Source organism: Equus caballus, chromosome X (assembly GCF_041296265.1).
Source record: "Equus caballus isolate H_3958 breed thoroughbred chromosome X, TB-T2T, whole genome shotgun sequence".
NCBI lineage: Eukaryota > Metazoa > Chordata > Mammalia > Perissodactyla > Equidae > Equus > Equus caballus.
The window spans coordinates 145,068,779-145,096,343 of record NC_091715.1 but is presented as its reverse complement, the minus strand read 5'-3'; the positions used below and the strand labels follow the sequence as shown (position 1 = coordinate 145,096,343).

The 27,565-nt window shown below is 47.8% G+C and overlaps 2 protein-coding genes across 8 annotated transcripts in view; one reads left to right on the top strand and one right to left on the bottom strand.

The window, feature by feature from the left end:
* Positions 1-21,979, top strand: part of GAB3 (GRB2 associated binding protein 3) — a 99,375-nt gene extending 77,396 nt beyond the window's left edge. For 4 of the 7 annotated variants that reach the window (XM_014729313.3, XM_001494489.7, XM_014729315.3 and 1 more), the window contains 2 exons: positions 4,324-4,440; positions 5,777-9,116. In XM_014729313.3, coding sequence (XP_014584799.1) covers positions 4,324-4,440; positions 5,777-5,893 — 234 coding nt within the window. In that variant the 3' untranslated portion in view covers positions 5,894-9,116. Of the gene's footprint in view, positions 1-4,323; positions 4,441-5,776; positions 9,117-21,844 lie in introns of those variants that run through there. The other 3 variants (XM_070257666.1, XM_070257667.1, XM_005614673.3) reach the window with 2 other exon arrangements.
* Positions 21,551-25,377, bottom strand: LOC102147628 (spidroin-2-like). The gene is made up of 6 exons (XM_023634374.2): positions 25,318-25,377; positions 25,054-25,226; positions 23,734-24,320; positions 23,061-23,577; positions 22,487-22,615; positions 21,551-22,293 (listed from the first exon to the last, which is right to left on the bottom strand). Exons 1-6 carry the CDS (start codon positions 25,375-25,377, stop codon positions 22,155-22,157), a joined length of 1,605 nt encoding a protein of 534 aa, XP_023490142.2. The 3' UTR covers positions 21,551-22,154.
* Positions 25,378-27,565: the final 2,188 nt, after the last annotated feature.

Here is a 27,565-nt window from a genome sequence, read left to right as displayed (position 1 = left end):
CCAACCTAATTGACTCTTTTAATAGACTAAAATTGAGCATAACCAATCAAATTGCAAATACATCAGAGATTAATGATATAAGCGATTATTATGAACAACTTCATACCAGTGAATTTGAAAACTTTGGTGAAAATAGGTAAATTCTCAGAAAAACAATATAAAAAACTGACTCAAGTAGAAATAGAAAACCTGAATGGTTATGTAACCATTAGAGAAACTGAATCAGTAAGGAAATTTTTATTACAAAGGATCATGAAGCACAAACAACTTTACAGGTACTTTCTACTAAAAGGAAGAGATCATTGCAATCTTATAAAAACACACCCAGGGAATGGAAAAAGAGGAAATATTACCCAGCTTATTTTATAAGGCTAAAATAGCTTGATACCAAAATAAATAACGATAACACAAGTGGAAATTATAGACCAATCTCACTCATTCATGCAGGTCAAAAAATCCTAAAGAAGAATACATCCAACCAAATCTCGTATGAGAATATTCACAGTAGCATTTTTCATAATAGCCCATAAGTGAGACCAACCAAAATGTTCAGCAACTGATGAATGGATAAATAAAATGTGGTACAGCCACACAGTGAAGTCAAGTACTGATACATGAAACATCATGGATGAACCTTGAAAAGAATATGCTGAGTAAAAGAAATCAGTCACAAAAGACCACCCTTTTGGGTTCCTGTATCAAATTCCATTGTGTGGGGGGGATGGGGGCTTCCCACACAACACCAAGCAATTCTCAGAAACCAGCAAGGGTGTTCCAGAATTCGACTTAATCCAACTCAATTCTGACACTATCTACATGGAAATAGCATCAGATCCCACAGGTTAAGGGTTCAGTCCTACAAGACTGCCTCCTCACCACTTCAGATGCCAATCGCAAGCCCAGGCTGTTACCTGTGCTTCTGACCTCCTCAGATTTGATTAATTTGCTAGAGTGGCTCACAGGACTCAGAGAAACATTACTTACTCAATCACAAGTTTATTATAAGAGGATATAACTCAGGAACAGCCAGGTGGAAGAGATGCATAGGACAAAGTATGGGGAAAGGGCATGGAGCTTCCATGCCCTCTCTGGATGTGCCACTCTCTCAGCACCTCCATGTGTTCACCAATCTGGAAGCTCTCTGAGCCTTGTCCTCTTGGGTTTTTTTGGAGGCTTCATTATATAGTCATTGATTAAATCATTGGCCATTGGTGATTGATTCGAACTCCAGGCCCTCTCCCCTCACAGAGGTCAGGGGGTGGAACTGAGGGTTCCAACCTTCTAATCACATGTTGGTTCTTCTGACAACCAGCCCCCATCCTTGGGTGGGGTCCAAAAGTCACCTTATTAATATAACCAGAGACACCTTTGTCACTCTCAACACTTAGGAAATTCCAAGGGATTCGGGAGCTGTGAGCCAGGAACTGTGGATGAAGATCAAACGTATATGAGGAATATATTTTGGTCATCTGAATGACCAAATATATATTTCTTATAAATCACAATATGGCAACCACATATTGAATGATTCCATTTGTATGAAGTGTCCAAAATGGCAAATCTATATATACAGATATTAGATTGGTGGTGGTTGCCTACAGCTTGGGGAGATGGTGGGTCTGGGGAATAATGGCTAAGGGGTGCAGGATTTCTTTTTAGGGTGATGAAAATGTTCTAAATTGATTGAGGCGATGCTTATACAAATATGTGAATATACAAAGCACCACTGAATTGTGCACTTCAAATGGAGAATTGTATGGTATGGAATTATATCTCAATAAAGCTGTTACAAAAGAAATCCTAAAGAAGATTTTAGAAAAATAAATCCAGCACTCTATAAAGCTGAGAATATACATGAACAAGTTGTATTTATCCCAGTTGTGCAAAGTGGGTTTAACATTTGAGAGTCCGTTCATGGACTTCTCACTAAAGATGGCAGATTGGCCACAGTCTTCCATTTTCCCTCTATCTGAAAAAATCCTCTAAAATCACAGTAAAGGGATTTGTTAAAAGCATAAACCCACAAGGGCGTGAAGAATTGAAGAAGATGATAACAGTAACATTGGAAACCGGAAAGCAGGTAGATGTATAGTAAATGACTTATCAGACCCAAAAAAGTGAAATCCTAAATACATTGGGGAGAAGGCAAAAAGCAACTTGAGTTATACTGCAGAATACCCAGAGGGTTCAGGAATTGCCCATGGCATGTAATTCTGAAAATAGGGCTGAAGGGAAAGAAGAAAGGGTAGTGGTCAGAAGTCTGTGTAAGCAGTAGAGAAATCCCAAGATCCCTTCCCCCACTCCAAGGAAGTGGACCACTGTGACTTCTCATCTCCTACTCCACAGAAAAATTGAAATGTAGTCTCTGGAGAGAGTAAAACAAGGGGTCTCTGCACTGGGAGGACACTAGACATATTTGACCAGAATACTATACTAAAAACAAGGTGATTAAGTAAATATGCTTACCAGATATGAGAACCATTCCCAAACCATTTCCCCAGCCCTTCTTTTCCAGAATGTTGACAACCAGGCCTTTACAATTGAGTTGGGCGACTGGAAGATAGTTTTCTGAGCCATTTGAGCAGCCCAAGAGGCAAGACCTAGGTCCCAACTTTGGGGGCTCCCCAAGAAGACCATCCAGCAGGATCACCTTGCAGTGAACCCCACAGTTAACAAGTGCCACCCATGTCCTCAAAGCTTTGGATCATCTTTTTGGTCTTTCACTCTTAAATATGAGCAGACAGCCAATGATTTCATCAGACATTTCAGGAAAGCTCTGGTATGAAGGATAGAGACCAAAACAAACAAATTGGAAGAAACAAAAACTATACCAGAAGGAGAAACGTTTTTTAAAAAATCTATTATTACCAATAGTCTCTGAGAGATAAGCTATTATAACCATAAATTAAAAGAATCTATTAAGTCAATCAAGCACATTAATATAGTAATGGAAGAAATGATGTGATTATCTCATTAGATGCAGAAAAAGTATTAGATAGAACTCAACATCTATTCACATATGGAAACTTGCTGTATGAATAGAGGATGCATTACTGGGGAAAGGATGGTTGTCCATGTGGGGTAAAAACAAAGAAAGAAATGAATTGTCTTCCTATTTCACCACCATATGTTAAAATCAGTTCACGCTAGATTATTACTTAAGTGTGAAGGGCAAAAACTTTATAATTTTAGGAGAAAATATGAGGAGACAAATTATGACTGTGATGGGCTATTTGCAATGCACATAACCAACAAATTATTACTCTCCATGAAGTATGAGGAAGTACTGAGAAAAATCAGAAAAATACAAGTACTTCAATATAACAGTTAGCAAAATAAAACCAAATCTAAACAGACGATTCACAGAAGGCAAAAAAAAAAAAAAAATGACTCAAACATATGAAAGGTGGCAAATTAAGTAATAATCAAGGGCATGGGAAATCAAACCACACTAAAATACCATTTTCCCCATATAAGGTCGGAAAAACATTAAAAAGTCTGACAATACCAAGTATTGGCCAGGAGAAGGAGCACTAAGAGTTCGTGTACACTGCTGGTACCCATGTAGGTTGGTTCAACCACAGCCTCTTTAGAAAATAGTTTGGTGATAGTAAAGCAGAAGGTGCACACATCCTATAACCCAGGAATTCTATTCCCAGGTGCACACCCTAGAAATTCTCCTACAGGTGCACAAATGCTCATGGCAGAACTGCTTATAAGAGCCTCCAAACTGGAAGCAACTCAAATGTCCATTGGTGATGGAACAGTTAAATGCATCATGCAATAGAATAATGTATTCCAGTGAAAATTAATGAAATAGGGCTAGTGCATCAACATGGGTGAATGCGAAGTACGTAATATGGAGCAAAAACTGAAGTCACAAAAAGTACATACAATATGGTTCTATTGGTAAAAGTTCAAAACAGGCAAAACTAAACAATATGTGATTTAAGGATACTTACACACTCATAAAACCATATTTAAAAAGAAAAGGAGTGGTAAACACAAAGTTGATCTTCTCAGGATTTAATCTCTAAGGTATCACAGGCCTGTCAAATCCATAAAACGAATTCTTGGGGGAGATTTTGGCCAACTGTTTCCATGGTGAAGAAAGGTATAGCTTCATGTGAAGTCCGGATTGGCTCTATTGTATTTCAGATGACAGCTCTCACTAAGACTTGTAGGCTGATCTGCACAGGTCTCTTCAGGTCACTTTGTTAGGATCTGACACCAGCTGCTCAAGTGGAGACACGACTCTCCCCTCTTCCCTTGGGCAGCCCGGCCAGACATTGTGAACCTGAGTCCTGTGATGTTGGTTTCTAGCAGGAGCACAGAACAGCCAACTCCCTGAGCAGTGGTGCTCTGACGTGCACGAAGAAATTCAGCCTGGATTATTTAGCCCTGGACTTCAATTCAGCATCACCAGCCCCTGTACAACAGGTAGGAAGGACTTTGTGTCTGAGAATTCCAATGATATTGTATTTCTGTTTAGATTTTTCTGATGATTCAACCATGCGTGTTCTCGTTGGAAAGTCTTAAACATACAGACATGTACACTGAAGAATATTAAAATAAGCCCTAATTCTGCCTCCCAGAAATCTTGGCATATTTCCTCTGGGGTATGTTCTTTGGGTGTATATGTAAGAATGTATGTAGTGTTCATGCTCTTCAAAACTTGGACCATAAAGTTTATAGACAAATTTCTCCGGCAGAGATGCGGGTGGGTTAAAGGGCACTCTAGTTAGAGGAAGGGCCTGCTTAGGGAAGAGGCAACAGCCTAGTTTGGCTAGACTCTGGGAAGTGGTGACAGGAGCCCTCAGTAAAGGGCCTCAGTTGCCAGTATGGGCAGTTTTGACTCCTTTGGGTAGTAGTCTGATCTGTAAAGTGGGGATCAGAATTAATAACAGCTACAATGAGACCTGTTGTGAGGATTAAACGATTAATACATGTAAGCGGACCTAGCCATTAACTAGTGTCACTCACTGCAGAGTGTAAGCCGTGGAATAAGTGAATAGTAAGTAGTGGACAACAGCTAAATATTTTTGAATAAGGGATGGTAATAATCTAAACTGTGCCTAACAATGTAGTGTTTGATGAGAAAAGCTGCTTGCCAAACAGGAGATATAGTATGATTCCATTGTTTGTATGCAGAAAAAAAGCCTGGAAGTCTTCCTTTCCTTTTTGCTGAATGAACTCCCATTTCTCCTTTACCTTTAATTTCATTCCAAAAACCTGAACTGATACACCAGAAAAGCTGGTCAGGTGAAACTGACAAGTACAAAAGGTGCATTAATCAATTTTGGTAGACTATGCAGCCAAGACAAACAACCCCCAAGTCTCAGTGGTTTGCAATGGCAAAGCGTTTTTCAGTTGTTGCTCATGGGACAGTCCATGGCAGGCTAGGGCCTTGGCATTCCAAGTCATCTTTAATCCAGGGCCCAGGTGGGAGGAGCATGCTGGTCTCCTGGCAGAGGAAAAGGAGAGATTGCAGAATCACAGGATGCCTTTTTTCTCTTTCAGATTGGCACATGTCACTTAGCCACTCACATTATATCAGTCGAAGCAAGTCAAATGGTTAGAGCAAAGCTGAAGGAAGCAGAGACAAAGAGATATTTATACACATACATAAAAAGTATAATAACGCTTCTGCAGGGAATGACCCGGGAGGAAGGGGCAGCAAATCTTTAACAACGCTGTAATCTACCACAGAAGGGCTGACATTTTTCTGAATTTTTTAATTCAGTGTAATGAAATCCTTTTTGTTCTCTCCCTTCAGAAACTTCTCCTTTCAGAAGAACAAAGAGTAGACTATGTCCAAGTGGATGAGCAGAAGACACAAGCTCTCCAGAGCACAAAGCAGGAGTGGACGGATGAGAGACAATCTAAAGCGTGAGACATGTGAGCTTGGGCTGTGTGTGAGACAGGGAAGCATGGGGCTCGCTTTCAGGTTTTTTTGCTAGAATTGCACCGGTGGTCAATGCCAGTCAAGATGCAGAGAGAATGTGTAATTTCCATGGGCTTAGCAAGAATCTTTGGGACAGAGGATCTATTTGTACACATTGAACAGAGAGAAGAAGGAAGCAATCTCCTCCCAGAGGAGGCTCTGAGGAAGTCCAGCCCCTGCTGCTGCCCCTGCCTGTCACAACAGTTTCCTTCTCTGTCCACACTTGTTCATGCCCAGAGCCTCATGGATGCTTGGAGTTGGCTCCACAGTCACAAGAGGCAGACATGGAGGATTCCACAGCTGCAGACTGAGATGTAGAAAACCCCATTCATTCAGGCAGAGTTGGAACAACAAAAACAACACTTGGGCGAATATTTTTCCCAGAGCTTGGTTAAAAATCTCTCCAGTGAAGTGTTTGGAGTGTAGATTGGAGTCAGTATTGCTACTGACAGGATAGGATCATTTGACTCCAATACCTGAAATTCTGACTTCTCTCCTGTGTTTCCTTTGGAATCATAAATTATCCCAGGAGAGAGGCACCTGGAGACCATCTTGTCCTAAAAACATGGCTGAGGAAATCAAGCCCAGCAACAGTGGCAGAATCTATGCTTCTTACTCCAAAAACTCCAGCAGACAAATCATTTCTATCCCCAAAGAAAGATAATTCAAGTGAAAAGAGCACTGAATCCTGGGCTCCAGGATGAGCTTATCAGATGATACTGGTGGCTTTAAGGATGTCCTGGTTAAGCTGCTACCTGTGGCTAAGTGTTCCGTTGCTGTTGGCCTTTTCCCAGAATGCTTTCACATGCATCTTCTCATCTCTTTCCCTAAAAGACTTCGGAAGCTAGGCTTGGCAAAGATTGTTGTTCCCACTTTGAAAAAAAGAAAATTGAGAAGCAGAGGAGGGAACACTTTGCCCAAGATCACTCATAGAGCTGAGACACAGAGTCAGGCTTAGAATAGAGTTGGCCAGGCTGCCTATTGAAGGCTCATTGCACTGTCTCACACTGCGTCTGAGGATTGTGATGAAATCCATAAGTGTGGTCAACCTTGAAGACACGTGGGAAACATGTGCAGATGCAAGATGAGCCATCATCTCCTCTCCATTTCATAGGATTTTGAGCAGGTGTTTTTATACTTGAAAGGTATATGTGTCAAGCCAGGGTTCCTTTGTATGGTGTCCAAACAGGGAACTCTAACATAATCAGTAGTTACCATTAGAAATACTTCCTGACGATCAGTGTAAAATCCATTCTTGGAGCATGTGGTCCCTTTGCAATGTGTTTCCTGCCAGCTAGCTACTGTTTGCAGAAGAATTTTTGCCACCTTGGGGAAGGCACAAATCTTCCCTGAATATCCTATGCTGGACCCAAGCTTTTGACTGATAAAGAATTACGACCAGAAAAACAAACAGAAAAACAATGAGTTCTGGTCTCAGGTTTCCTCGCTAATTTTTCTCTTCTGCTTTAGTGATGACTAGGTCCTTTATCGGGCACTGGGGAAGAATAAAGACTCAGTTGGGCATGTGATTTTACTTAATGCCCCTTCCTTATCCTTCTGAGCACCTGCAGCAGGAAGATAGATCTGAACAACTAAGAATTAAGCAGATACTGGTCTACCATTCTGACTGGCACTGTGTCTTATATATAAGGAAGAATCAAATAGGCAGGCAGGTCTATGACAGTCAGGGTTAGTCAAAGCAGTTTTAGGCTTTGCTGCAGGGTTTCAGGGTTTCAGACTGCCCCAAAGGTAAGTAAATGCCAAAGTCTTAGTTTTTCATACCATGAGAGGAGTAATTTTGATGTTCAAAGAAGCAGGATCTGGAGACATCATTTTTTTCCTGGAGCAAGGTGAGGAAAAACTGCCAAGTGCTTTAACTGAGTGAAGAGTCCTTACTGAGCCTGGACGGAACAAGGAAAAGGCTCCCCACAGCCGCGGCTGGCCCCATATCACTGCACCCCAGCTAGAGCCTGTAAAGAGCTGCCTTCTTCCCTATGGGACTTGTGAAGAGCCACAGAGCTTCAGGCAAGAATCCAGGGCTGCAGACTGCCAGTTCCTATAGACGGTAGCTTCCTTATGTGTAGAGCACCTGTGTTTAGATCATTGATTACTGCCAAAGGTCAGTGCAGAAAAATTGTTTGTCCAAATGTCAAGAACCATACCAGATTGAAGATAGATCGGAAAAGTAAATACAGCTGAAAATATGTCACTAGTGAAGAGTCATCCAACTGACCAAAAGGAAAAAATCTGTTTCTACAAAACATTTCCAGGGACATATTTACTGCATGAAGCAATACACATTTGAGTGGTGTTACTTGTTTGGAAGTGATTAATTAGGGGTTTTAAAAAAAGATGACTTCACTCTCAATTCCAGGGTGTATGCGATTATGTCCTGCTTTGATAAAACTGCTAATGGATACACAAAAGCGTAATAAGTCAGTGATACAAAGTACAGGCAGTTTTTGAGCTGACAGCAGCATATCCTCCTGAGAAAGTCACCATTAAGTCAAAACAATGCTGGCCAAATCTTGTTTTCTGGTGGAGATAATCCGTGTGTGACAGAGGGCTATGATTCTGACCAGGGTCTGAGGGTTTTGTTTTTTTTAACAGAAATGATCCCAGATATTCCAAATCAAGTGCATATGGCATGTCTTTACACTGTGCAGGGTGCATCTTCTAGAGGATTGGGGAATCAACCTAACAGGACAATGCAGCAGTTACTCCCACATTGTTTTTTCTAGTTCCTCTCTGCTTTGCTTCCATCTTTTTTCGTTAGGAAATTCTTCTAGATCAGGTGTTGTGTAGTGCAGAAGAGGGGATGGAAGGGTCTCAAGCCTGCAAGCCCATAAGGCCACAATCCCAGGAATGTTGGGAGTTAAGCTTTCCTTGGGGAGGGAGGAGCCCTAAGGCCTAGCAAACAGCCTGGCTATCACGGAGTGATCCTGTGGAGGTCAGTGTCCAGGCCATTTCACTGTGGAAAAAAGATCAGCTGAATCATGGCCTTTAGGTCCCAATCAAGACTAAAGGCTCCCTTCAGGCCTGGCTTTCTCCCCTCAGGCTCCCTCAGTCCCCTTCCATACCATCTTTGTACCCACAATCATGCTGGTTTTTAAAAATTCATTGTGTTTTTACTATTTCACTTCTGGCATTAATAAAAGTCTTATAAGGAGGAGTCATGACTTAAGTTCTCTCTTATTTGTTTTAAGTGATGACATCCAATATAAATATAGAATACATTTTGAAAGCTGAATATGTGAAAATGGACTTCATTGCCATTTTCAAGTACAACAAACTTAACGTTACTTACATGGGATGACCTACACACGTGTTATTTCACTGCAAACAGTTGAGCTGGTGGCTGTAATGAGTGCAGCTTCTTCTCAGCAAAACCACATCTTGACATCTTTTTTCTTGGTCAAAACCTAGCTTCAGTAATTGACAGTGGTATCAACGGCCCTCCCTGATACCATGTATACATGACCTTTGTCATTACTGACATTAGAAAGCAACAGACCCCAGCCTGCCTCTCCCAGTCCAGACTAAGCCCCTGACCCAAAGATGAGCAGGTTGGCCCAAGGACTGACCTGAGAAGCTAACTACAGAGACCTTGAACCCCAGGCCTCTTATACTCCTGCCCCTTCACCAGACACCTCCCTAAGTTTCCAGCTTCCTACTTCTCCTTTATTTCCCTTGATCTTAAATTGCATTTATTGTTATCACTTCCTTACTTTAATTGTGCCATTTGTTTTATAAATTTAGTTTTTATTTTTTGCAACTAAGACAGTGTGGCATTGGTGCAGGCTGGAACAGGGGGCCCAAAGGGAGAAAAAGCAGAGCTGAGACGCAGACCCCCACCTACACAGGCAGTTCATTTATGACAGAGGGAGCACTGGAGGACCTTGGGAACCTGACAACCTTTCCAGTCAAGGGTGCCCGGTCACTGGATAGAGATCCACATGGACAGTAATGAACCTTGACCCCACTCTGCCGCCACACACAAACATTGATTCCAGGTGGGCCTCAATGGGGAAGGCAGAGCAATCGATTTGACCTGTTCCCTCTGCTTTATCAGGTCATTTTGCTTCTGTCTACCACTGCTGTTTGGCTCTCTGTTTCATGGTCAAAACCCATATTTTAATGAGTTTTAGCCTTTGTTTGCCTTCGTGTAAAAGAACACAACCTAATTGTTTTATGTCTGTCTTGAAATTTTAAATTATTTCAACTTTTTTGTTCTTCAATTTGAGACTTTTAATTCATTTTCATACTCTATGGTGATAGAAGACAGAATAGTGGTTACCTCTATTGGGGAGATTATTATTGATTGGAAAGGGCACAACAGAGCTTTCTAGACTGTTGGGAATGTTCTGTATCTTAATCTGGCTGGTGGTTATATGAGTGTATACATATGTAAAAATTTATCGATGCATAAATTTAGTGTTTGTAAACTTTGCTGAATATAAATTATACCTCAACAAACCAGTTAGCATGAAGAAAAATAAATGACTCCAGGGGAGTTAAAAAGTTAATGTAAGAAACACAACCATAAAACATATTAAAGGAAACTACAGGAAAACTTTTTATTATCTTGAGTGTGGAAGACCTTCAGCAGCAAGGCACAAAAGACAGAAGCAATAAAGGAAATATTTATTTCTTTTGATAATTCCATTTAATTCAACACATGTTTAGTGATCACCTGCTATGTAACATGTACTCATGTAGGAGCTTTGGATACACGAGTGAGTGAAACACAGACCCCTTTCTGAAGAGCTCGTGTTCTGGCAGAATGTAGTGGGCACTGTTGGTGCTCTGCCCAAATCCTCTAGGACCCATTTCACTTTTTGTTGTGCCTCTTTCTGGCTTTAATGTGCTTTGTGCCCACACCTTGGACTCTCCCTCAGAGGCGAGCCCCTCAGACAGTTACTAGAGCTGTTTTACCTGCAACAACAGAGAGTTGGAAGGGTCTCAGAATGGACTCTCCCTGCCCTCCCCTCTGAGGGGGACAGCATTCTGAAATCCCAGCTCCTTTACCTCAGGTTGGTACAAAGTCTAAGTAGAAATTACACTCCAGAGTTACCCTGTGGTTTCTGGCCGAATCTTTCTTTGCTCTGAGATTGCCCCCTTGCTTGGATTCTTCCCCTTCCCTGTCCTGCCTTCCCCACTATCCTGGTCTCAGCCTGTGGCAAACCCAATTGTAGTACGTTGCATTCTCGAAAAATCCTCACAAGGATATCTCCTGTCCCACTTGCTCTTCCAGAATCTAGCCACTCTCTATTAAGAGGTGCAGTCTACCTCTCCTTCTCTAGAACCTGGGTAGGACTTGGCAGTGACTGCCTTGACCAGTAGAGCACAGCAGAGGGGACATTGTGACATCTGGGGCTGGGTGATACAACTTCTGCTTGGCTCTCTCTCAGGATACACACCCTTGGAACCCAGCCATCATGCTGTGAGGAAGCATAGGCCACGTGGAAAAGAACCAAGGCCCTTAGACCTAGATTCTGCTGAGTTCCCAGCTGGCAGCTGGCACAAAATTGTCAGCTGTGTGAGTAAGACCTCTTGGAAGCGGATTCTTCCAGCACTCAGTTTAGCCACCCCAGACACTGTCCCATGTAGCAGGCACGAGCCTTTCCCCCAGTGACTGCCCATGAGCTATATTTGAGAGCATTCAAGGCAGGGAGAACAGACTGCAAAAGCCCTAATTCAGCAGGAAACCTGGAATGTTGAGGGTGCAGCCAAGAGGCCAGTGTGGTTGGCATGGAATAAGCAAGAGAGAGCAGAGCAGAGGAGGTAGAGAGGTAATGGGTGATTCACAGATTATAGCGTGGGATCTTGTAGGCCAATGTACAGACCTTTGGCTTATGTTGTGAGTGAAAATGGAGCCAGTGAAAGAAATTGAGCAGGAGAGACAGGTGATCTGACTTACATTTTGAAAGGAAGGATCATCATAGCTTCTATGTTGACAATAGACTATAAAAGGATTAAGATTAGAATCAGGGAGACCAGGTAGTAGATTATGGCACACAGACAGGCAGGAGAGAAGAGTAGCTCAGACCAAGGTGGCAGCAGTAGAAGTGGCGGGATGTAGTCAGATTCTGGCTAGTTTAGACAGAATGACAGAATCTGCTGGGGGATTGGATATGTTCCAGGAGAGGAAAAGAGCAGTTAAGGATAACTCCAGGGTTTTTCACTAAGCAACTGAGAGGATGGAGTCAATCACCACAAATGTAGTTTGGAAAAACTGTGGGTGGAAAAGTGTTATGGGGGTCGGGGGTCAGAGACCAAGAGTTTTTTAGAACTATCTCAGGCCTCCCTTGGAAAGTGAGAAAGCCTTTGAAGAAGCTCAGAGCCCCCCTAGGATGAGTAGGAGGGATGGTGCCACGGTAGATTGGATTGGACTTGGGAAGGTTGTACCCAAGGATCATTCTAGAGCTAAGTAGAAATTACAAGTAGGCAACTGGATATGAGAGTGTGGAGTGTGTGAATGGGATGGAGATAAGAACTTGTGAGCCAAGACATGGCTTCGAGCCCCAAGTCTTGGTGAGGTCACCAAGGGTGGCTGAGAGTGGGCATAGAGGGAGAAGCGACCCCAGCACTGTGCCCCCCAAATTTTATTACCTCTGTCCTCAGCTTGTGGGGGAGGTTCTGGGCCGCAGATTGTCAGGTAGTACAAGGCAATTGAAGACAATTTAGGAGATGGGAGAAAGTGGAAATTACTTGGGTCCTGTCATTCAGCATTAACTGTCGTCAGCATTTCGGAATACTTTTGTAGTTTTTGAGTTGTAGGTATACATTCAATGTATAGCAGTCATAAAAACGAGGAAGGTTTTTCAAGTTTAGCATTAAGTTTTCTCCTGAAAGTTTTTCATCTAACATCTGGGCTTTACCTCTGTCTAAAAATTCTTCAAAAACATCTTATTGAACGGATGCATGAAAGATGCATCATAATGTAATTGTTCAGCACTTAAATGGTTGGCAGTTTTTTCCCTATGATACAAGCTGTTTCAGTGGGATTCTTGTGTATAAGTCTCTGCATGAATGGTTGTTTTCTTAAGATAGATTCCAAGAGGTAGATCTACAATACAAACTTGCTCTCCAGAAAACATGCACACCCCCACCAGCATGCTGTTTTCCCCACATCCCTGTCACTGCTGGATCTGTTTTCCTGCCACATTAGAAAGAGAAACCTCAGTTTGCATGAGCAGAGCAGAATCCAGAAACACTAGAATAAAAATTTTGTGCTTTACTGACCATATTTCAGATCAGGGAAGAAAAGTGCTGGGACAGTTGGTGAAGTGTCTGCGGATGGGGGGAGGAGGCAGTGTTGTGTAATGTTGGGAAAAGGTAATTGAAATCTGTGTGCAGGCATTATGCTATGCACTTTTACATTCTTGTATATAATTCTCACAACAACCCAGCAAGCTAGGTGCTATTATTACACCTTTTGTAGGTGAGGAATTGAGGCTCAGAGAGGCTAAGTAACTTTCTCAAGGCCACTCAGCCAGGAAGTGGCAGAGGCTGGATTTCAATCTAGGTCGAGCTCTCTCTCTTGCTCTCCCCGTATGTGCACTGAGGAAAGGCCACATGAGGACATAGGAGAAGGCAGCTGTCTATTAAGCCAGGAAGAGAGTCCTCACCAGAAGCCAAATTTGCTGGCACCTTGACTGTGGACTTCTAGTTTCCAGAATTGTGAGAAAATAAATTTATGTTGTCTAAGCCGCCCAGTGTGCAGTATTTTGTTGTGGCAGTTTGAGCAGACTAATACACTTGGCTTTATCCGAGGGAAAAATGAACTCATATTCTTACAACAGGAGCTGGTTTTGCAACTTGGAGCCAGGTGCCCACTGAAGTTAGGCTTCTACTTCCCATGGAAACCAGGAGATAGGGGCTCCATCTTGCTCGATGTTTATGTTCCAAAGAGATGTTTCTTACATCCTTGAAAAAGACATTCCTGGGTCATAAAGCTGGCAAGAGGCATCTTTTTAGCCCTTAAAAATACTTACATACTTTCAAAGAGACAGAGAATGAAATTACAAATTTTCTAAAGTAAATGCTTTAAGAAAAGGGAGGAGGGGGGCCTCTCCCCTTATTTACCACAGGGAGAATTAAGCCTCTTATGTTTAATTTGCATGTGCTCTTGCAGCAGCTCCCTCTGAAACATGTCGTAGCCTACAGCCTTGCTAAATTCACTTATTCTGGTAGCTCCTTTGTAGAATCCATCAGATTTTCTACATAGGTGATCATGTCCACAAATAAAGGCAGTTTTTCTTCTTTCCAATCTGGATGCCTCGTATTGCTTGATTTCTCTCCTCATTATGAGTTGGATTTTCCCACTGCTCTGCATGCCTGGTAATTTTCGATTGGATGCCAGGCATTATGATTTTCCCTTGTGTGCTGGCTACCTTTATATTCCTCAACATCTTCCCGAGCTTTGCTCTGGGGTGTGTTAAGTGACTCGGAAACAGTCGGATCCTTTTGAGTCTTGCTTTGAAGATTTGCTGCGTGACACCAGAGCAGCTTTCAGTGTCAGAGTCATTCTTTTCCATGACCCTGAGGCGAGACCCTTCTGAGCACCCTGCCCGAGGCCGCCTGAATTATGAGGTTTGCCATTTTGGCCAGTGGGGGGTGGGCAGCCACTAGTCCCTGTCCTGCTGTAGGGCTGGGCATAGTTAACCTTTCTTCCTTTGGGGGAAGGGAGGGGTCCTTTCATGGCCTCCCTCCAGTAGTTTCCTCACACACTTGTGCTGATCGGTGGTCTGCAGATTGCTTCAGCAGGACCCCCTGTGGATATGAAGGTTCTCTCCCTCTGCAGCTCTCTTCTCTCTGGTACCCTGTCCCTGCCAGCTCTAGGTGCTCAGAGTTTCAGTTCCATCTCCTAAACTCAGGGTGTCCGTTGGGCCCCATCAGGAAACGCCCTCTCCAGTCAGTCAGCTGGGGCAACTGCAGGGCTTACCCATTTGTCCCCAGCTCCAAGAGACCACTGTCCTTCCCTGCCTGATAGCCAGTGTCTCCAAACCTGTAGTTCAGATCTGTTGTCTGTCTTTTGGGGTGTTTCAAGTGGGACGGTAGGTCCAGTCCCTGTCACTCAGTATGCCTGGACATAGTCCACCACTGCAGAACTTGGACAGCTCTGATGTTGTGGGTTGGAGGGAGAGAGATGCTGTTGACGGGGCTGTGGCAGTGGTCCTGATGATGATGAAGAATCTCACCTGACAGCATGCAGCAGCTCTAGTGGCTACAGTGAGGGTCTCTTTCTCTCTCTCTCTTCCGTCCTTCCTTTCTCTCTCTCTCTCTCTCATTCTTTCTTCCTTTCCTTCCTCCCTTGCTTCCTCTCTTCCTTCTTTCTTTCCTTCCTTCCTTACTTTTTTCTTTCTTTCTTTCGTCCTTTCTCCTTTCTTTCTTTCCTCCCTCCCTCCGTTACTAAACACAAACACAGGTTTCTTTAACCACCACACAGGAGGGCCAAAACCTGGAAATGCCAGGCTTGTGGTAAAGAAAGAGGTTTATTATCAAAAGGCTGCCAGACAAGAAGATGGGAATTAAAACACAGATCCACCTCCTTGAAGGGAAAAAGGTAGCGGTTTCTATCTGGGGTTTTAGATAGGGGAGGGACAGCACGTGGCCATGATGGGTGGCGTCTTCCCACCAGCCTGCGTTTGGCCTTGAAGACTGAAATTCTTTTTCCTTGACCTTCTGGACTTTTCTGGTTAGTTTTCATCTTCAGCCTGCGCTTGGCCTTGTGAGGCTGACTCTTGATGTCTGGACCTTGACTTCCTGGGAAACACAGCTCAGTCACATACTAAAGAGTGACAGAAAGACCTGGTTAGTTTTGAACAACAGTTGATTATGCTGAATATGCACAGCTGCAGTTAGCAAAGCTTATCTCAGAGTTTTTTGCTCTGGGGAAGAGTTTTTTAACTTCTTCATTCTCAGTTTCACCTTCTCCCCTCCCTCCCTCCCTTCCTGCCTCCTTCCCCTCCTCCCTCCCCTCCTTCCTTCTTTCCTCCCTTTCTTCCTTCCTTTTCTTTCTTTTTTTCTTCTGCCTTTTTTCTTTCTTTCTGTTTCTCTTCCTTCCCTTCTTCCTTCCTTCCTGCCTTTCTTCCTCCTTCTCCCCGTCCCTCACTCTCTCTCTTTTTCGGTGCTTTCTCCTTTTTCCTTCCTTTCTTGACTCTTCTTTTTTAGAGATTAATTATTGATGAACAGAAGAGGATTCAGCTCTTTTACAACACCATCCAATCTGCTTCTCCTCCTCGTTCTTCCATTGTGGTTCTTTTAGGTTCTGTTCATTTCTGAGGGCTTGGATATTTACAGTTAAAATATAATGCACGGATGTTCTGGGTGACATCAACAAAGGGCAAATGAGGATCTCCAGGGCTCCATTCTTCCACAAAAGCAGCTAATGAGCTGGCCAAAACTGTCAGAACCGACGTTTACAGAACTCTGGAATCTAGTCGAAAACATACCTTTAGGGAAAAGCTTGGCAAAGAAAGAAGGGGCTGATTTGTGGTAGGAGAGCACTGTGGCATTTTAAATTGCCCACCTAACATCTCTCAACACTCAAATCAGTGGGGCTGGAGAGGGCATCCAGCACACCTGACGCAGGTTGCTAGTGCCATCATGTTCACAGCTCCCTTCTGCCCTCGAGGGGAGGAGATTATATAGGGCAGACACAACAGGGATGGGAATCTGTGCGGACATCTTCAAATTCTGCCCACCACAGGAAAAGACTGGGGAAAGGGGATGTCTGTGAATTACAATTTCCACCTTTTATGCTTTTGTATCACGGAATATTTTTATGGCGAGGACTTGTCAGTTTTAAAATGAAAAAACCAACGAAAGTAAGCATGTATATGTACATACATGCACATGTGAGGAATCTTGGGCGGTAAGGAGCTGTTGAACAGTGTTAGGCAGGTTCCAAGTGGCCTGTACCCTGTACCAGTGTTCCCTACTCCTCCTGGCTCGCCCTCTCCTGTCCTGAACGAATTCTGTCCTTCTCCTGGGCACTGTAGATCTGGACTGCTCTCCATTTCTCTTTCTGCCCTGTTCCTGTGGTTTCAGGCATGTAGGGCAGCAAGAGGTGACCGTTGGGAGCACTCAATGTGATAGCTCATCACCTGCTCAAAGTAAAAGCTTGAACTTCGTGGAGACCGTTCGAACTAAGAACTGTTGTTTTCCTCTAGATCGCTTCTAATCTTTTTGTTAATCTGTTCCGTTGCCGTCTCGAGACACATTGCCACTTGCTCAGAATCTCGAGTCTGGCTAGTTGTGCTGGAATGTCTGAAAGGTGCCCCAGACTCTAAGAAAATAAGATTGTGTCAATCCCAGCCTTCTCCTGGCATCAGCAAGGTGACACTCATCCTTCCAGTTTTGGAGGTGGAGCTTTATGCTTGTCTCACTAAGGTCCCTCAGCACATTTCCTAAATAAAAACTGAAATAGGATAAGAGCATCCTCTGCCATTTCCCTCTGGCCCCATGACCTCACTGTCCACCCAGAGCAAGTTAGGGTGCTGGAAGAAGAATCGGGGGTGGCCCACCACGCAGCAGAGTGGCTAAGAGCGTGGGCTGTGGAGCCAGACTGTGGGGATTCAGTCGTAGCCCCTCCGCTCGATAGCTATGTGACCTTTGGCCAATAATGTGCCAGCTCGGGACCTAGGCTTCATGGTCTGGGGACTGGAGATGGTAAGAGTACCTACCTGGCAGGATTGTCATGAGAAGTAATTGGAGTGAATGTAAGTAAAGTGCTTGGAATAAGGACCTGTGCAAAGCCAGTGTTGCGTAAAGGTTAGCAACCATCATTTTGTTGTTTTCTTGCTGTAGCCATCACTATTTGTTCTAGTTACTGCAGCTGCATAAGAAATTACCCCACGAGGTAGGTGGCTTAAAACAGCCACAGGTTGTGCACACAGATTCTGTGGGTCAGGAATTAGGACAGGGCACAGTGGAGACATGTTGTCCCTGCTCTGTGATGTCTGGGACCTCGGCTGGGAGGACTCAAGCAGGTGTGCGCTGGAATCCTCCGAGGGCGGGGCCAGCCCCGTGTAGGGCCTGTGGCGTTTGCAACCCAACTGGAGACCCCAATAGGCAGGAGACACAGAGGTGTGGACTTAAGGATGCATCCTTGCCTGGAGACAAGAACTTGTGAGCCAGGACATGGCCCCGAAAGCCCCGAGCCTGGCTGAGCTCACCAAGGGCGGCCGAGTGGGTGTAGAGGGAGAAGCGGCCCCAGCACTGGGCCCTGGGACACCCACAGGTGGCCGAGAAGACAGGGAGCTAGCAGCAGAGACTGAGGAGGGGCGGCCAGAGGCGTGGAAGGGACCCCAAGAGTGCCAGGCGGGTCCTGGAACATGAGTGAGGCTCCCCGGGGCGGGGGGCGCTCAGGGAGGAGGGAGTGATCGGCTCTGTGGGGTGCTGCCGACGGTCGAGGGAGATGAGGCCCCAAACGCTCACCGGGACTTGGCATCAGGATCATGGAGACCTGGACAAGAGAGGTTTGGGGGGGGGGCCGATAGGAGCGGATGGGAAAGGGGAAATCGGGGACAGCGAGTGCAGACCACTCTTGGGAGGGGCCGCGCTCTGGCTGTGGAGAGGACGACAGAGAGTTCTGCAGTTGGAGGAGGATTTGGGGTCGAGGAGAAGCCGGAGGGTGTGTTCAGAGGTGAGAGATTGCAGCCCTTCCCACGCGCCTGCCCAGGGCCCCCTGGGAGGAGGGATGTGCTGAGGCGTGAGGCAAGGAAGAGCTCAAGCTGCTCAAGCTGGGGAGGGGGGCTTTGCCCCGGAGGAGCCGGCCCCTCCTCGAGAGCCCAGCTCCGGGGGGCCGTCCTGCCCCAGGTTCTCACCGCTCTGGACCGAGATGCGTCTTGTCGGAAGCATAAGTTGCGCCAGAAGCTGGAACACATCATCACCCTCCTGTCCAGCAACAGTTAAGGGTGGCGGAACCGGTGAGGAGGGGCCTTTTCGGTCCTGAGCTGTCCTCCCGTTGAGGGGGCGGCTCACGCCTGGGTCTGGGGGCTGAGCCCTGGATCGGGTGGCACGGGGGAGGTCACTGGGCCAGTGTGCCCCTGGCACACCTGGGCCCCCTTCATTAGTGCCTTGCTTTGGGCCCCACCGGGGTGGGGGCTGGGGGCGGAGGGGGAGAGGATGACAGGACCAAGCCCCGCACCCCAGCAGCAGCAATACCCTTAGCCTCCTGCCCTTGTGCCCAGGTGTTGCCACGGCCCCTGCCTTCCTTGCTATGTATACCCTCAACCATGTATTTACTTAATTTACCGCCACCTCACCATCTCCATCTGTAAATGCGTGTCCCCCCCACCCCAGCCCCCGCTCCCCGGCATGTTGCCAGCCTCACTCACTGGCACTCTGCCCTGGCCTCCCTCAGCCTGTCCTCAATGTGGGAGGTGGAGAGAACCTGCTAGGATGTAATGCAGATCATGTTGTCGCTGTGTTCAAATCCACCCCCCCCCCCCCCCCGCCTCCGCCAGTTGCTCCAGTGCACCCAAACTCCCTAAAATCTGGCAACTCCTTCCTGTCCCGGCTGTATCTCCATCATGGTGAAGCTAGCGACCTCTTCTTCCCTCCCCCGCCCGTTAATGCTGGGTGAAGGAGGAGAGCTCGGCCAGGCCCCAGGAGTGTTCTGGGCCAGGAGAATGGCCTTTGACGAGATCCGGCTGACAGAGACCATGGTCTGACAAAGGAGCACACCTATCTGGGGCTGCTCTGTGCCAGGCAGGCAGCGTTCTCGGAGCTGGGGATACTGCAGGGGTAATAAGTAACGCAAGGGGTGAGAGAAGCGGGACGCAGGCCAGGAAAGCCTCTCTGAGGGGGTGACATCTGAGAAGGACCTGAAGGAGGTCAGGGAGTGAGCCAGGTGGAACCCCGGGGGAAGAGAGTTCCAGACAGGAAAGAGGCCAGTGCAAAGGCCCTGAGGTAGGTGTGGGCCTGGGGTGTTTCAGAAAGGGGAGGAGGCCAATGTGGCTGGATCAGAGTGAGCCAGGTAGAGAGGGGAGGAGAGGAGGCCAGAGAGGAAGCAGGCCGATTCACATCGGACTCCGTAGGCCACCATAAGGACCTTGGCTTTGTCTCTGAGTGAGAGGGGAGCCCAGGGAGTGCTGGGAACAGGGGAGTTTCGTGACCTGACTTAGGTGTGAAAGCTGCCTGCAGCTTCAGCAGTCCATCCGTGGGGCCAAGGTGGCAGACTGATTCTGGGCTTTGCTGCGTGATGGAGGGAGAAGCAGATTGAAGTGGGGGCCCTAAGGCCCAGCGTACTGTAGATTGAGCTGCAGGCAGAGAGGATCCTGGACATCTGCAGAGGGTCCCTCTTGAGTATTGAGGAGAATGCCGATCAGCACAGGCATGGGAGGAGACTACCCTCATCCTGGGAAAGGATCACCAGAAAGGATTAAAGGTTAAACAGGACCTAGGTGAGCACCTGTGCCCACCGGCCTTCACGGAAAACCTCCTAATTCGAGTGACATGGGATACAGTACTCAGAGGGATCTTGGATCGATAGTCTGGAAAATAATTCATTCTACAGTAAAAGCTGCTCTGCTCCTACATAGCAAACCCTCAAAGTGAGACTCAAAAGGATCAAACTGTTTCTAAGGAAGTTGACAACATTCGATAAGGAAAAAAAAAAAAAAGCCCAGGAATATATTTAGGAACACAAACATACCCAGCACCCAAGGAAAAATACACACAGTCCGCACTGAAAAAATAACCAGATATGCCAAGAGTCAAGAAAACGCAACCCATTACGAGGAGATAAGTTAATCAGTGAAAGGCATCCCAATCGGAAAGGAAGAAGTAACACTTTATCTGCAGACAACATGATCGTCTGTGTAGAAAATCCAGTGGAGTCTACAAAAGAGTGACTGGACCTCCATCCGTGGGTTTGGCAACATTGCAGGAGACAAGACGTGTTAGAGGGAGCTAACCTTCCCCCGCCGAGACACTTTGCCAGTTGTCCCCCCACTTTTCTTCACTGACCTGGAACAAGGCCAGCCAGCCACAAAATTCCTATTTAGGTGCTCCTGGGTCTTTTCTCTTTTCATGCAAACTAAGTTTTTATTTTAGTAGAGAACCAACTCAGTGGTGACAAGAACACTGGAAAACCAGAAATCTGGTAGGAGGCAGATTTTCTGAAGAGCAGTTGTGATCAAGAGTCTTAAAAAAGAGGGGCTGGCCCGGGGGCCGAGCGGTGGGTACGTTCGCGCGCTCCGCTTCAGCGGCCCCGGGTTTCGCCGGTTCGGATCCTGGGCGCCGACATGGCACCGCTCCTCAGACCACGCTGAGGCGGCGTCCCGCGTAGCACACCCAGAGGCACTCACAACTAGAATATACAACTATGTACCGGGGGGCCTTGGGGAGGAGGAGGAGGAGGAGAGGAAGAAGAAGAAGAGGAGGAGGAAGAAGAATAAGAAGAAAAGAAGACTGGCAACAGATGTTAGCTCAGGTGCCAATCTTAAAAAGGAAAACAAAAGAAACAGAGTCTCCAAAAAGAAAAAGAAAAGGAAAGGTTTAGGTCAATACTTCTACCTTTGGGAATCTATCTTAAGGAAATAACCATTCACGGAAAGACTTACAAGAATTCCATTGAAAAAACTGGAAACAATGTAAATGTTCAATATTACATTATAATGCATCGTTTACGCATCCATTCACTAACATATTTTTGAAGCACACTTAGAAAGAGGTAATGCTCAGATGTTAGATGAAAGAATGTCAGGAAAACTTGGTGCTAAACTTGCAAAAACATACTTATAACTAATAACCTCATATGTTTATATTATCATTACACATTTAATGTACAAATACAAGTATAAACCTACAAAAATATTCCAAAATGTTGACAGGACTTAATGCTGAATATCAGGACACAACTGACGTTCATTTTCTTCCATCTCCTAGTTGTCAGTTACCTGGTACTACTGGACTATCGGAATCCCAGAACCTCCCCTCCCACACGAGGACAGAGGCAAGAAAACCTGGAGGTGCAGTAGCTGAAAAGAAACTCAGACGCAGACTACTAGCTCAATTCCGTTTTCTGCAGTAACCAGCATTTAATCATCCCCTCCTCCAGCAACGGGGAAACAACACAAGTGGGCCTAGAGAGTCAAACGCCAATAAGGGCAAACAATGAGGCCCCAGTAAGATAGTGGCCGCCACTCCAGGAATCAACGCCCTGTGCGTTGCCCGGTCGGGGTCCCAGGGTTAGGGCTCAGCCTCCTTTACCCCGGCCAAGACTTAGGGGAACGGTGGGTCCCATGCGCCGAATGTTCCGCACCACCCGGACAAGCAGGTCCAGGAAGGAGTTGATGGAAATCTGGAGGAGGCCAGGGTCTTCAGCAGTCCATCTGCTAAAAGCGAGGGGTAAAGATCAAGTTCAAGGTGATGACTCTCTCTTACACCCAGCACACCACACCCGCCCCGGAGACCTGACACTTGAGACCGAGTCTCCCTGTGTCCATCACCGAGCCCCTCCGGCTGAGATTGGCTCTCAGGCCCTGAGCCCTTGCCGCCACCCCCATCTCAGCTCCGTGTAGAACTGACACAGCCAGGACGCTGCCGTTCACGGCGCACTCCTTCTGAACCGCCTGCTGGTGGCGTTGGGTTTCTGGGGCCATGGCCCTGCGGGCCATCTCTGCCTCCAGGGGGGACCGGAAAGGCACGGTGAGTGTGCTGGGGGAGGCATGGTTAAGGCACCATCTGCTACTGAATTTGCTGGTGCCCCAGGCTTCGCACGTCTCAGAGGCTGGCCTTCACCCCAGCTTCCCCTCAGGCCGTCCACCCCCACCCTCACCCTCGAACACACAAACCCAGTCCTGCCAGCTCAGGCCACCCTGGGCTGCCCGCCTCCCTCCTCACTCAGTTCACCCTGTCCCACCTCCCCCGCTCCTTCCGGCCTGTGTCCCCACCCTCCAGCCTCCTCAGGCGTCAATTCCCCGCCCCCCGCCCCCCACCGCGCACCCTCCCCCACCCCGCGTCAGGCTACCCCAGCTTCCCCTCACTGCTCCCCTTTGCGTGTCCCAGCCCCCGGCTGCCCTGTGCCCTGTGCCGGGCCTTTTGACACGTCCCTGGCCCATCCTGTGGCCACCAGGCCGCAGGGGCTCAATGGAAAGGATACAAGACCATCTGTCGGTTTTCTGGTCCTACATCCACTGGTGCTGCATCTCCACCTAGCCCTGACTCAAGTGCTGCCGGTGCGACATCGGGAGCACCTACGGCTGCTGGCCCCACCGCCCCCTCGTCTCCAGGGCTGCCCGGGCCACCAGGGCCACCCTGGCCATCAGGGATGCCAGAGCCACCCTGGGCCCTGGGGCCGCCAGGGCCGCCCTGGCTGTCGGGGCCGCCAGGGCTAACTTGGTCGCTGGGGCCGCCAGGGCTGACAGGAGCACCCCGGCCTTCCAGAACGCTGGGGGGACTATGGCTGTTAGGGCCTCCAGGGCCGCTGGGGCCACCCCTCGCACCGGCCGCACCACCGCCACCTTCGTCTGCGGCCTGCATAGCTGCTGCCACTCCGTCGTTCCCCTCAGAGTCCAAGCCGAATCCGCCGGCCCTCTCAGCCCGCCGCTCAGGGACTGAAGCCCTCTCACCGAGTTCCCCCCTTTCGCGCGCAATGCAACTCGGGATGTCCAGTGCGCCTGTGCAAACAGACCCGCTTTGAGTCCCTCGGAGTGTGACAGGCTCCCGCCAAGCCGGCCCAGAGACCCTGTAGCCGGCCGAGCCAATGGGGACTCCCTCGTGAAGCCCCGCCCAATAGAGCACGACGTAACCTCAGTGCGCCTGCGCGAACCGACCCTTCCCTGGGGCTTTCCCGGGAGGAGAGCGGTGCGCTGGGCCTCTGTGCTCAGGCCTCTGGGCAGGTGACGGTTGCCCGCCAAGGCTGCCGCGCCCCAGGCGTGCGTCCTGCGCCTGGGAGCCCGGGCTGCTGCCCGCCGGGCCGACCTCGCCTGTGACCAGCCTGCCGACCGCCAGTGTCCTGTCATCGAGTTCCGGGAGGGAGTCGGGCTCCTCTGGGCCGGGCGGCCTGTCCCCCTCTCTGGGCTCCACACGTGGCCCGAGTCTGCGAGTAGCGGGGCCCAGGAGGGACCAGCTGGCCTCCAGGGCTGCACGAGGGGGAGCACCACCCCTGGGACAGCTCCCCGTCGCTTTGCCCTCTGCTGGCACAGCCCTCATGGGCTCTCCCTCCCCCGGGAGCAAAGTCTTGCAGCCCTCTGGGGGGCTGGAGGTGCCAGGGGTCCTCAACTGGGAGGTGACCCTGTGTCTGCTGGCCTGCTGGGTGCTGGTGTCCTTCTGTGTCTGGAAGGGGGTCAAGTCAACAGGAAAGGCGCGGCTGGAGGCGGGCGGGGCTGGGGATGACGGCAGGGCTGGGGGGCGGCATTGCCTGGGGGAGGGGAGTCTGTGCCAGGGACCCCTGTTGCAATGGGAGGTGACTGGGCCAGGGCCGGGGCCTGGGCCTGAGGTCGCATGGCGGGGGGGGCGGGGGGAGGTGGCCAGGTGCTTCAACCCAGGCCAGTTGATCCCCGCCCCACCCTCCAAATGCAGCCCCAGCAGTCTTCCCTCCTGAGCGGGAGAGGCCACCCCTTGCCTGTGTCGGCCTTCCCCCTCCCGGCCCCCTTCCCGGTTTCTCTCTATTCCTCACTCACGATCTGAGTGTGTTTTGATGGTCTGGGTGGGCCTGGCCTATGGCTGTCTCTCTCGCCTGCCTCTCTGGCCCCGGGGACCCAGGGGGAGTCCAGACACATGCCCTCCCTCGGGGGCTCTCTGTCAGGTTGGGGAGACAAATGTGTGAACAGACGCATAATAAGACAGTGTGCCGAGGACTGTGGGACATTGCCAGGTCCCTGGAGGGCTGGCTCATTCCCTGCGGGGTCCACAGAGCAGCCGCTTGCTGGGCTGGTAGGCCCGCTTAAACGGGAGGCAGAGGCCTCCATCGGCCGCCTTGCTCTTGCCTCTGTCTCTGGCTGGGCCGCTTCTAATCCCAGCTACCTAGGACCCCACCTCTCTGCAGAGGATGACCTGGAGTCGCTGGCACAGGAGGCATGGGAACTGCCCCCATGCTGATGTCCCACTCTGCCTGGGGAGGGCCCTGCCTCTCCCCTCCCTCCGCGGCTGACCTGTGATCGCCATGGGGCTGCTGGTGCTCCAGCTGAGCACCTAGCTTCCTTTGGGAGGAGCCATGGCTCCGAGGAGTAGAAGTGGGGGGCGCTGCTGACTGGCCTCCCTCCTTACCTCTGAACACACTGTCCAGTAGCCCGGGACCGTGGCCTGCCCGGCCGTCCTGCTCAGGCTGGGGGCCTCCAAGGGGGAGGTGGGTGCTGCAGGCCCCTCTGAGCAGCCTGGCCCCTCAGATCGTGTACTTCACCGCTACATTCCCCTACGTGGTCCCTCGTTGTGCTGCTGGTGCGTGGAGTGCTGCTGCCTGGCGCCTTGGACGGCATCATCTACTACCTCAAGCCTGACTGGTCGGAGCTGGGGTCTCCTCAGGTGAGGTGGAGGCAGGGCCGGGTGGGGGGGGGAGGGAAACAGGGGGCAGGCCGGCCCAGCAGGGCCCCCCATACCCACTCTTCCCTGCCCGTCTCCAAGTATGGATAGGTGCCAGGACCCAGATTTTCTTTGTAAAACAATTGCAAGATGTTGCAAATACAGGGTGATATTTAGTTAACAGAACAGTAGCTACTTCGTTGAGGCTGCATCAAATGCATGTGAACCAGAAGAACCCGCCATCCTCAGAAACCAACAAGAAACTCCTATACGTGTCAAGGCCAGGTTCAGTCACCCGGTGGACAAAGTTGGTGGCTACTGAAAACTACGAGGAAGGACAAGGCTGTCTAAAGACACATACAGTACGGCATTGAGTACCCAAGAAAAGTCTAAAGAAATCTAGAGTACTTCTAGAGTACTGAATTTGCTTTTCCAAAAGAAATTTAGAAGTAGTGTGATTTGTAATGGGATTTAAATGCTTTATAGACACGAGAAATCTTGGTTAAAACCAGTTTTTTTCAGCGGAATTATAATTGTTGTCATCCTTGTCTTCAGCCTCCTCTTTATTTCCATTATCATCTTTGTCTTCTCTTTCTTCGTTTTCTTGCCGTTTCAGCCTTTCCAGCTCAATTTCTTAAAAAGAGACCTCTTTTTTCAGTACCCGAAGACAAATTACCATCCCTCACTGTACACATGTGCCCTATTACCCCTTTCGCCCTCCTCCATCCCCGCCTACCCTCTGGTGACCACCAGTCTAGGCTCTGTATCTATATGTTTGTCGGTTGCTGTTATTGTTTTTTTATCCCCCACCGATGAGTGAGATCTTATGGTGTTTGACTTTCCCCATCTGGCTTATTTTGCTTAGCGTTAGACCCACAAAGTCCATCCAGGTTGTCACGAATGGCAAGGCTTCATCTTTTTTATGGCTGAGTAGTATTCCGTTGTGTATGCATACCACGTCTTCTTTATGCATTCATCCATTGATGGTCACTTACATTGTTGCCAAGTCTTGGCTATTGTGAATAATGCTGCAATGAACATAGGGGTGCATATATCTTTTCGACTTAGTGTTTTCTCGTTCTTTAGATAAATACCCGGCAGTGGAATAGCTGTATCATATGGTAGTTCCATTCTTAAGTCTTTGAGGAATCTCCATACTGTTTTCCATAGTGGCTGCACCAGTTTATACTCCCATCAGCAGGGTCTGAGGTTCCCTTTTCTCCACATCCTCTCCAACATTTCCTATTTCTTGTCTTGTTAATTATAGCCATTCCGGTGGGCGCGAGGTGATATCTCATTGTAATTTTGATTTGCATTTCCCTAACAATTAGTGATGTTGAACAGCTTTTCACGTGCTTTTTGGGAAAAATGTCTCTTCAGCTCCTTTGCCCATTTTTTAACTGGGTTGTTTGTGGGGGTTTTTTTTGTTTTTTTTTTTGGGGGGGGTTGAGTTGTATGAGTTCTTTATATACTTTGGATATTAACCCCTTATCAGATATTTGACTTGAAAATCTCTTCTCCCAGTCGTTAGTTTTTCTTTTTGTTTTGTTGATGGTTTCCTTTGCTGTGCTCCGGGCTCGCTATTCTGTTCCACTGATCTATTTGTCAGTTCTTTCACCCATACCATACTGTCTTGATTACTTTAGTTTTATGGTAATCTTGAAGTTGGGCAGTGTCAGTCCTCCAACTTTCTTCCTTCCCTTCAATGTTATGCTGGCTGTTCTGGGTCTTTTGTGTCTCCATATAAACTTTAGAATCAGTTTGCCCACATTCACACAATAACTTGCTGGGAGTTTGATTGGGATGGCCTTGAATCTATAGATTAACTTGGGAAGAACTGACATCTTGTCAATATCGAGTCTTCTTGTCCATGAACACAGAATCTCTCTCCATTTATTTACTGCTTCTGTGACTTTTTAAATCAGAGTTTTCTAGTTTTCTTCATATAGATGTTGTATATGTTGTGTTAAATTTATGCCTAAGGGTTTCATTCTTTGGGTGCTAATGTAAATGGCTTTTAGTTTAATGTAGCTTAACGTAAATGGTTTTAGATGTGTTTTTAATTTCAACTTCCATTTGTTAATTGCTGGTGTATAGGAAAGAAATTGGTTTTTATATACTAACCTTGTATCCTGCAACCTTGCT